The sequence below is a fragment of the Sphaerodactylus townsendi genome, linkage group LG17 (genome assembly GCF_021028975.2).
Source record: "Sphaerodactylus townsendi isolate TG3544 linkage group LG17, MPM_Stown_v2.3, whole genome shotgun sequence".
NCBI lineage: Eukaryota > Metazoa > Chordata > Lepidosauria > Squamata > Sphaerodactylidae > Sphaerodactylus > Sphaerodactylus townsendi.
The window spans coordinates 20,266,564-20,277,530 of NC_059441.1; the positions used below are offsets into that span (position 1 = coordinate 20,266,564).

Below are 10,967 nucleotides of genomic sequence, written 5' to 3' on the forward strand. Positions count from 1 at the left end.
CGTGGCCGGCTGGGCTGAGGGGGCGTGGCCGTCGCTGCCCCTCCTCCTCGCCCGAGCGCCTGGCTCTCCCAGGAGCCGTGTGCGCACGCGCGGAGTCCCCGCAGGTGGCTGCCAGGTGGGAACCGCTGACCATGGAGGCTTTTGTGCGTTTCTCCAACCAGACGCAGGGTCGGGAGCGGCTCTTTCGGTGAGGGGCAACAGGTGGCGCGGGGTCTCCTGCCCAAAAGGGGGGTGGGGTGGGCGGAGAGGGGCTGCCCCCCAGCAATAATTGCCAGACTGGGATTGAGTTTTGCTTCGGTTTTGCTTCACTTCTCTTCTCTTTTGTGGCTTCCGCACAGCATATTTATAACGAGTGGCAGTCGTTATAAATGAACTCGCCTAATAACATCACCTTGGCATCCGTAGCAAAGTTGGTTTTTAAAGTTTTCTAAATGTCTGCGTTTCTTTCCCAGTTGTTTTGTACTGAGTCAGGCTGCAGGCATCTGTTGGCAGGCTTCATAGTTTTAATCAGCTGAGAGAAACAGAGCCAGACAGCTGACTTCTTGGAGGCTGAGAAAGTTTGGAGCATCAGAGGAGGAAGGAGGAAGAAGTCAAAACGGAGAATCCAAAAAGCAAGGGCTTCTTCCACACACCCAGAATAATGCACTTTCAATCCACTTTCAGTGCACTTTGCAGCTGATACTGTGTGGAAGAACAAAATCCACTTTGTGAAAGAGGATTGAAAGTATACTATTCTGCATGTGCGGAAGACACCATAGTGTTGAAAGTCTGCTAATAGTGAGGGTCTGGTTAGTCTGTTCCAGGGTCAGAGCCTCCACAGATCCAACAAAGTAGGTGTCAGTAAGGCACCAATAATGTTGCATTTTGCCTCCACATCTCCCTGTCTCTCAACTAGCCCTCTTATAACCCCCTCCCCCAGTGACTAATCCTCATCTTCTCCTGTTCAAGCAGGTGCTGCAGGGTCGTCAAGTGGGCCCAGTGTCTTTAATCTGTAGTTCCTTCCTGAAGCACTGCCTGTGTAGTTCCGCTGGCACAGATGACTCTGATCAGTGTGCTGTGCGGAATTCACATTTGCTTTGCTTCGCATCAAAATCCTGCCCTCTCGGGCACCCTTTCGCAAACTCTTCTCTGGGCCGTAATAATGTAAAATCGAATGAATCAATGGCTGAAATAACTCCGATGAAATAACTGAAGAGGGGGCCTGACACAACTCTTCCTGAGTCACTGCGGCGGTACGGAGCAACCTATCCCTTCTGGGATAGGGCGGTATATTAAATCCAATTAATTATTATTATTATTATTATTATTATTATTATTATTATTATTATTATTATTAACCCTTAAGCAAAAGAAGCACGTACTTGGGGCCCCGACTTAAGAGGGCCCCATAGAGTTTTTTTTTCCAGTGCCGGATTTATAGTGGACCATGGTGCAGACTTGCAGCTGAGAGGGCCTCCTAATAATTTTTAAAAAAATAATATACCCTGTTTTCCTGAAAATAACATAGGGTGCTATATTAATTTTTGCTCCAAAAGATGCGTTAGGGCTTATTTTCAGGGAATGTCTTATTTCTTGCGCCCCCCATGTGACCAGATCAACTGCGCCAGGGAATCTGTAACTAGGGTTTTTTTTTTTTTGGAGTAGGGCTTATATTTCAAGCATCCTCCAAAAATCCCAAAAAATCACGCTAGGGTTTATTTTCAGTGTAGGTCTTATTTTCGGAGAAACAGGGTAATTATAAGTAAGTTATCAGTAAGCAACGGCAAACGCTGTTTTGCATCTTTGATGCATGTGAGTTAAAATTCTGCCTATCTTCAAGGCAAGAATGTAACAGTGTGCTTAGTGCTGTTATGTGGCATGTTCCGCCTGCGATGATCAATGTGGCTGTGCATGCAGCACCCTGGAAAAATGGTGACCTATACTTCTGATTTGCACAGGTACATCTGGCATCCTCCTCAGTGGGAGGAACCATCTTGGGTATGCATCAGTTAACACCATGATGTTGAAATGCTTGTGGGACAGGTAACCTGGGCAGGTGAATCGGCAGTGTGTTTTCTAAGTGGAACGGGCTGAAGCTCAAACAATCACTGAAATGCTATCAAAGGAAACAGAGGCATGCGGGATTTGGATTCCATTGAGTCATTTATGTGCATGCAAAGGATTGACTCACTGGGATAGACTCGAATTCCAGCACTTTCAAGGACAAAACAAGTTGTTCAGCAGACACAGTGAAAACAAGGATTTTGACGCAGTGCTTAGCAAACTCTGGATTTTGTACTTGGCCAAAATGTAGGCCATTTCCCATAGATCCATGTATGTGCTCATACACCCAACTCAGTCTTAGTAAAGCTGTGTGAGGCTTTTCAGACTGGTGTGGGGCTTTCACAGCCGGCATCAACTGGCTGTTGCGGGTTTTCCAGGCTGTGTGGCCCTGGTCCGGTAGTTTTTGCTCCTAATGTTTTGCCCGCATCTATGGCTGGCATCTTCAGAGGCATGTCACAGAGAGAAACACATTCACCATGGAGACTTGAACCCGGTTCTCCAGATTAAGGTCCACTGCTCCTAAACTCTACACCACGCCAGGTCTTAAATTGATCTAGTAGATGTATTCTTGAAGGCTTTCACGGCTGGAATCACTGGGGTGCTGTGTGGTTTCCGGGCTGTATGGCCGTGTTCTAGCAGCATTCTCTCCTGATGTTTCGCCTGCATCTGTGGCTGCCATCTTCACAGCATCCCACTGATCTAGTAGATGATAGGATGTCTTGGCCTCATATGGAACAAGATAACTTGGGAATCTTTGTGAGTTGGTAGAGCTGGATGAACTCTGAGAGACGATGATGAAGACGTTTAGATTTATACCCCCCCTTTCTCTCCTGTAAGGAGTCTCAAAAAAACTCCTTCCCTTCCTCTCCCCACAGCAGATACATTGTGAGGTAGATGGGCTGAGAGAGTTCTGAGAGAACTGTGACTAGCCCAAGGTCACCCAGCAAGCTTCATGTGTAGGAGTGGGGAAACAAATCCAGTTCAGCAGATAAGAGTCCACCTGCTCTCAACAACTTCACCATGCTGCCTCTTAGCTATTAAACTGAGAAGAGTTTGGATTTCTACCCCATCTTTATCTTCGGTAAAGAAATTCAAGGTGGCTTACAATATCCTTTCCCTCCCTCTCCCCGCAACAAACACTCTGGGAGGTAGGTGGGGCTGAGAGAGTTCAGAGAGAACTGTGAATAGCCCAAGGTCACCCAGCAGGAATGTAGGAATGTGGAAACACATCTGGTTCACCAGATAAGCTTCTGCCACTTAGGTGCAGGAGGGGGAATCAAACCCGGTTCTCCAGATTAGAATCTACCTGCTCTTAAGCACTACACCACCCTGGCTGTAGATCTAGATCCATCCATGTTTCCCACGCGCAGAGCCAGCTCCAAGCGTGGAAAAAGAGAGCCACCCCCGCAGCTCAAGCCCTGGGCAAAACCTGGGAGCAGATTCAGCTTTTCTAATTCTGGAGCAGTTTGCGACTGAGTTGCCAAAAATCGGCTGCGACCTGGTGATGCTTTGCGCACGTGCACCCACAGAGACATTTATTTTATTAATCAGCGCAAGTTATATTTATTAAATGCCTTAAAATCATTAATTTATTAGCTGCCAGGACAGTGTAGCGATTGAACTGCCATTATTTCTGCGTAGCCACTGGCACAACTAAGATTCATAGGGAGAGTATCTTGTTTTGGCATCAGTGAACGTGTGGATTCCAAGAGATTAAGAAACTGCTTATTAGGAAGGAATCTATAAGTCTTGACTGATGCATTCCGGGATCAATGAGGCCTTCCTTCTCTCTCCGGGGCGCTTGCTTGTAATTTTAAAAACCAGCTTGGATTTTAAAATTGACCGGGGTGCTTTTTATAGTTAGGCAACAATAACTTGGCGTCCCACACTTGCTAGAGGTTTCACCCCTGGGTGCCTTTGTTTCTGCTTTGCCTGCAAAGAGGCGTTCCTTGTCTTTTGCCAATTGCCTGCCTTACCTGTGATATGAATATTTTCCCCTGTTCTAGTGCAACTCAGTATTCGTGCATGCTGCTTAGCTATGTGTTAGAGAATAAGCGTGGCAGAGAAGAGGTGGTAATGAAGCTCAAACACCTGGAAACTAGCATGAGTTCTGGCCGCAAGCGTAAGTATGTCACCGTCTGAGAAGTGTGTGCGTGCGCTCTCTCTCCTCCTTGCCCTCCTCGTCGTTTTTCTTCCGTCTAAACTCGTCTGCAACTGTTGAGGCGGCCAGCTTGGCTTTAACGTGCCACCCACCCCAAGTTACTAGTCCTTATGTCTGCAAAGGTATGCCTGGAGGTGGGTGCCTGCTGAAATTGCAGAAGCCAGGAAGGGGTTGCTGGCGAAGAGTTCCAAAGGGAGGGTTGAGCGTTTTCATTCATAGCTCCCTAGTCTCCCACTCTTACTTCTTTGCGTAAATTTTATCGGTATAGATTTGTGTAAAATGAAGAAGAAGAGTTTGGATTTATACCCCCCTTTCTCTCCTGTAAGGAGACTCAAAGGGGCTTATAATCTCCTTTCCCTTTTGAATTTTCAAGGCAAAATATGTATGGGGGGGGGGGGGGGGGGGAGCTCCTTTTTTCATAAACCCTGCTTGGTTTTCTATGGAGAGCCAGCATGGTGTAGTGATTAAGAGCAGGTGCACTCTAAACTGGAGAACCGAGTTTGATTCCCCGCTGTGCCACTTGAGCTGTGGAGGCTTATCTAGTGAACTAGATTAGCTTGTGTACTCCAACACATGGCAGCTGGGTGACCTTGAGCTAGTCACAGTTCTTTAGAACTCTCTCAGCCCCACCTACCTCACAGGGTGTTTGTTGTGACGGGGGAAAAAGAAAGGAGTTTGTAAGCCCCCTTGAGTCTCCTTTTATGAGAGAAAGGGGGATATAAATCCTACTCTTCTTCTTTCTTCTTCTTCTTTGCAATGCTTCCTTTGTTTGAACAATTGAACAACAGACAGCATTTCCGCGACCAGCTGTGCGAGCTGGTGGAAGTCTCCTTTCTCGCTTTCAGGAAAACAAATTATAAAAATAAAACTCACTTTTACTTTATTTATGTTATTAAATTTGGTACCTTGCTCTTCCCAGCCAAAGTGCAGGCTCAGAGCAGCGTATACACATAATTAAAATATACAGTAGCACAGTTCAACATAAAATGTCAATTAACCATCTCAATTAAACATTTAATTAATCATGTGGTCAGTGATGGCAACCGACAATTACAATTTTATTTATTTTATTAAGTTTGGTACCTTGCTCCTCCCAGTCAAAGGCCGGGCTCAGAACAGCTTACTCACATAATTAAAATGTACAGTAACACAGTTCAACATAAAATAATCACTAACCATCTCAATTAAAAATGTAATTAATCATCTGGCCGGTGATGGCCACCGACAATTTAAAAATTTCTGAGGCTCCACTGTTGGTCCTCCTATAAAAGCAATGTTCCCCCCACCCCCAATTTAAATTAGTTTTCAATTTTACCACACTGGGATTGAGGAGAAGGGGGGACAGATTGTAACGTGCTCAAGAAAAGACTCACTAGAAATGATGATAATGCTAGGAAACGCTGAACTCAGTGGAGTAATCTGAGATGGATTGACTCAGTCAATGAAGCCATGGTCTTCAGTTTGCAAGGCTGTTAACGGGAGAACTTTTGGGAGGACACAGTATGTAGCAGACTTCTCTCTGTGATACACCTCTGAAGATGCCAGCCACAGGTGCAGGCGAAACGTTAGGAACAAGATCCACCAGACCACGGCCCCACAGCCCGGAAAACCCACAACAACCAGTTTTGGGAGGACATGTGTACTGTAGGCTCACTCACAGCTCATTTATGGTAACCCCTCCATAAGCAGGACGTGACTTGATGGCATAAAGCACCCAGGAATTTTGCAGAAGGGGCAAATAAGCCAGAACATAGACTCAGGCAGAGAGACCCTCCTATAATATGTGAAGAAGAAGAAGAGAGGGTGTTGATCAGAGGTGGGATCCAACCAGTTCTCACCACTTCTCTAGAAGTGGTTACTATTTTTTTCTGAGTGCCAAGAAGGGGTTACTAAAGCAACCTCCCTGTCCAATAGGGACTGGAGGTGCGTGTGTGCAGCGGCGCCACTGTTTGAATCCCACCACCATCGGAACCTGTTATTAAAATTTTTGGATCCCACCACTGGTGTTGATACCTCGCTTTTCTCTGCCTGGAAGGAGTCTCAAAGCGACTTCCCTTCCCCTCCCCACAACAGACACATTGTGAGGTAGGTGAGGCTGAGAGGGTTCGGAAAATTTGTGACTAGGCCAAGGCCACTCAGCAGCAGTGGCGTAGGAGGTTAAGAGCTCAGGTATCTAATCTGGAGAAACCGAGTTTGATTCCCAGCTCTGCCGCCTGAGCTGTGGAGGCTTATCTGGGGAATTCAGATTAGCCACACACGCCAGCTGGGTGACCTTGGGCTAGTCACAGCTTCTCGGAGCTCTCTCAGCCCCACCTACCTCACAGGGTGTTTGTTGTGAGTGGGGAAAGGCAAGGAGCTTGTAAGCCCCTTTGAGTCTCCTGCAGGAGAGAAAGGGGGGATATAAATCCAAACTCTTCTTCTTCTTCTTCATGTGGAGGAGTGGGGAAACAAATCCAGTTCACCAGATAAGAGTCTGCCACTCATGTGGAGGAATGCAGAATCAAACCCGATTCTCCAGATGAGAGTCCATCTGCTCTTAACCACTATACTACTGGCTCTCAAAAGACTGACACTAGCTCCTAGTCTTGTCTTTCTCTGTAGCTTCAACTATCTTCAGCTTTGGCGTGTCCTTTGTGGTGTAGTGATTAAGAGCAGGTGGGCTCTTACGTGGAGAACCAAGTTTGATCCCCCATACCTGGACATGAGTGGCGAACTCTTTCTTGGCAAACCAGATGTGTTTCCCCACTCCTGCATTCCTGCTGGGTCATCTTTGGCTAGTCACATTTCAAACGCTCTCAGCCCCACTGGTCTCACCAGGTTTCTGTTGTGGGGAGAGGAAGCGAGAGGAGTTTGTAAGCCACTTTGAGACTCCTTACAGAAGAGAAAAGCAGGGTATAAATGATCTAAACTGTTCCTCTTCTTTTCCCTGGGAGGACAGACTGAAACGCTCTCTTGCCTTAGTAACCAATCCAAGCTGCCAGACAGCTGCATGATTACAGATCTTTCACTTTGGGTTGTTAATCTGCCAACCCCCGTTTGCTGCAACACAGTGATGAAGTGATGAGCTGAGAGGCTCAGTGAGCCGACTTCTTGGGTAAACGTGCTTGGGATGGCAACACCTGTTCAAGAAGAAACAAAGGTATTCTCCACCCTGATGTTATCTTGTAGAGGCACACAAACAAACTGGAGCACCTTTATTATTATTTTATCATTATTTATTGGGTTTATAGACTGCCCTCCCCCGGAGGGCTCAGGGCGGTGAGAGGCTGCAGCGTTTGGGACTCTCTAGTTTGGAGAGGAGACGTCTGAGGGGGGATATGATTGAAGTCTATAAAATTATGCATGGGATAGAAAATGGTGACAGAGAGAAATTTTTCTCTCTTTCTCACAATACTGAAACCAGGGGGCATCCATTGAAAATGCTGGGGGGAAGAATTAGGACTAATAAAAGGAAACATTTCTTCACGTAACGCATGACTGGAGTTTGGAATATGCTGCCACAGGAGGTGGTGATGGGCACTAACCTGGATAGTTTTAAAAGGGGCTTGAACAGATTTATGGAGGAGAAGTCGATCTATGGCTACCAACCTTGATCCTCCTTGATCTGAGATTGCAAATGCCTGAGCAGACCAGGTGCTCGGGAGCAGCAGCAGCAGAAGGCTCATTGCTTTCACATTCTCCATGTGAGCTCCCAAAGGCACCTGGTGGGCCACTGCTAGTAGCAGAGTGCTGGACTAGATGGACTCTGGTCTGATCCAGCAGGCTCTTTCTCATGTTCTTAATATAACTCTGCTTCATATTTTGCATGTTGGTTGCAATCTGGATATTCGTAAATCTTGGGGAATGAATGCAGGTGAGTCTCGGTGGGGAGAAGTCAGCAGAGGATATTCATCCTTACAGGGCACTCCTGGCACCTATTTGTCTTTTGCTTGGCACCCACCACATTTTTCCGAAAGCAGTGGGGGCGTCCATTGTAAGGCAGGGCTTGCTAGTGGCTTCCCTCACTGGCGAAGGAGGACGTCTGCAGAAGGCAGGAAGGGGTTGCTGGCAAAGATTTCCAAAGGGAGGGTTGAGTGTTTTCATTCATAGCTCCCTAGTCTCCCTCTCTTACTTCTTTGCGTAAATTTTATCAGTATAGATTTGTGTAAAATGAAGAAGAAGAGTTTGGATTCTCTCCTGTAAGGAGACTCAAAGGGGCTTATAATTTCCTTTCCCTTTTGAGTCTGCAAGGCAAAATATGTATATTGGGGGGGGGGGGGGGGGAGCTCCCCCTTATATAGACCCTGCTTGGTTTTCTAAGGAGAGCCAGCATGCTGTAGTAGTTAAGAGCAGGTGCACTCTAATCTGGAGAACCGGGTTTGATTCCCCACTGTGCTACTTGAGTTGTGGAGGCTTATCTAGTGAACTAGATTAGCTTGTGCACTCCAACACATGGCGGCTGGGTGACCTTGGGCTAGTTGGCTGGTTGGCTAGCCAGAGTGTGGTTCTATCTCCCTTCCAGGATTCCCTTCTTTCCAGGAGGTATGAGGAGGGTGGTATTCTGTTTGGCTCCGCTTCCTGAGGCTTCCATTTTGGGTTTGAGTCCGCCTCTGATGGAAGCCATTTTGGGGTGGTGCTCAAACTTACAACGGTGCTTGCAGCCTTTACAAGTGGGAATCCCTGCTCTGATATTCAACTAACTGCACTGACTCCCGGTAGAGCGCTGAATCAGGTACCCATGTACAAAACCCTTAATGGTTTGGGGCTTGCGTACCTTAGGGGCTGTCTCTCCTGGTACATTCCCCAAAGAGCACCTAGATTTGGAAATAGTCGCCTTCTGGTGGTCTGTGGCCCCAGAGACGTTTGGTTGGCCTCGCTTGTGGCCAGGGCTTTTTCAGCCCAGACCCCAGCCTGCTGGAACACGCTGTGTAGTGAGACCAGAGGGCCCTATGGGACGTTATGCAATTCTGCAGGGCCTGTAAAACAGAGCAATTCCACCAGGCATTCTGGTTGAGTCAGTTTTGGTGTCATCCGACCCCGTCCCCTTCCTCTCCCCCCACCACACCCTTCTTGCTTCTCTTTTCCTGTTTTTTCCTTCCTCTTATCGGGACATTACTGTGTTACCCCCCACCCCATAAGACTGTTATATCTGCCTCTTAGATTAGTAGTTGAATTGATTGAATATTGTATTGTTGAAGGCTTTCACAGCCAGATTGAACTGGTTGTTGTGGGTTTTTCGGGCTGTGTGGCCGTGGTCTGGTAGATCTTGTTCCTAAAGTTTCTGTGGCATCTTCAGAGATGTATCACAGAGAGAAGTGTGTTACTTCTGTCTGTGATACACTGGACACAGTGTGTAACACATACTGGACACAGTGTATAACACACTTCTCTCTGTGATCTACCAGACCACAGCCACACAGCCTGGAAACCCACAACAACCAACTGATTAAATATTGTTGGAATGTTTTAACTTTTTTAGATTTTTAATTTATACGTATATTTATATCTGTGTTGCAAGCCACCCCAGGCCCAGAGGGGAGGGGCAGCCTATTAAACCTAATAATTTTACATGGAACTAGTGGCTGGCAGAGAGGAGCCGTCGCCCAAGACGAACAGGTTGTAACTTCTGCAAATTCTCTTGCAGTATTCCGGCTCGGCAACATGGTGCACGCCGTCGTGGCCGCCCGGCAGTCCAACCAGTTGCCGGAGCTGGTCCCCCGCTTCTGCCTGACCGTCTCCAACCTGAACCGGGCCTTGTACTTCGTGTGCGACATGCTCCTGTGGGTGAGAAGCGTGGGGCTCCTCCCGAACATCAACAAGAAGAAATGGCGCAAACGGGCCACCAAATGTTATTACTACTCCCTGGTGATGAACCTGGCTGAGGACTTGTATGAGCTCTGCCGCTGCATGGAGCAGACAGCACGGACAGAGAAGGACCAGGAGGACTTGCCGCCGTGTGGCCAGCGACTCCGGAGTTTCCTTTCCCATCTCACAGGGGGGCTGCAGCCTTTCCTTTTCCTTCTCTGCCTCACCTTGAGGAAGCACCCCCCTCTCTTGCTCGACACCCTGAAGAACCTTTGCGATCTCTCGAGCCCCTTGGACCGGCTGGGAATCTACAAGACCAACCAGGGAGTCATCGGGCTTTGCGGTATCATCTCCTCCCTGGTCGGGATCCTGACAATTGCCAGTCCGAGTCTGAGGCTGAAGCATTGACTCCGGGGTTCCCTGGATAGCCTCTTTCCTCCTCGCTTTCCAGTGCAACCCTTTGTTGGGAGCCAGCGTGGTTTAGTGGTTAAGAGCAGGTGCGCTCTAATCTGGAGAACCGGGTTTGATTCCCCGCTCTGACACTTGAGCTGTGGAGGCTTATCTGGGGAACTGAATTAGCTTGTGCACTCCAACACATGCCGGCTGGGTGACCTTGGGCTAATCACAGTTCTTTGGAGCTCTCTCAGCCCCACCCATCTCACAGGGTGTTTGTTGTGGGGATGGGGGGAAGAGAAAGAAGATTGTAAGCCCCTTTGAATCTCTTTATGGGAGAGAAAGGGGGGATATAAATCCAAACTCTCTATACAGTTATCCATCTCACATTGCTGTGATTAGGGCCAAGGTGCCCTCCGCAAACTGGAAATCCGTGTAGAAAAATTTTGGCCTTCCCTTTGTACCAGAGAATAAGTTTGAATTTTTTTTCTTTTCTTTTAGCTTTGAAAAAGAAATGGTGTATATTTATGATATTAAAAGAGAAAAAATGTTGATATTATACAATATTAGACATATTTTTTTCTGC

The 10,967-nt window shown here is 47.4% G+C and overlaps 1 protein-coding gene across 1 annotated transcript; it reads left to right on the top strand.

The window, feature by feature from the left end:
- The first annotated feature begins 69 nt into the window (after positions 1–69).
- PEX11A (peroxisomal biogenesis factor 11 alpha) lies at positions 70–10,573 on the top strand. Its single transcript, XM_048519623.1, has 3 exons — positions 70–187; positions 4,050–4,165; positions 9,828–10,573. The coding sequence occupies exons 1-3, from the start codon at positions 132–134 to the stop codon at positions 10,394–10,396; spliced, it is 741 nt and encodes a 246-aa protein (XP_048375580.1). The 5' UTR covers positions 70–131; the 3' UTR covers positions 10,397–10,573.
- The last annotated feature ends 394 nt before the right edge of the window (positions 10,574–10,967 follow it).

Coding starts and splice junctions, on each gene's coding strand:
- PEX11A (XM_048519623.1), top strand. CDS start 132: ATGGAGGCTTTTGTGCGTTTCTCCAACCAGACGCAGGGTCGGGAGCGG. Junction 188..4,049: donor GGTCGGGAGCGGCTCTTTCG/GTGAGGGGCAAC, acceptor CCCCTGTTCTAG/TGCAACTCAGTATTCGTGCA. Junction 4,166..9,827: donor CATGAGTTCTGGCCGCAAGC/GTAAGTATGTCA, acceptor ATTCTCTTGCAG/TATTCCGGCTCGGCAACATG.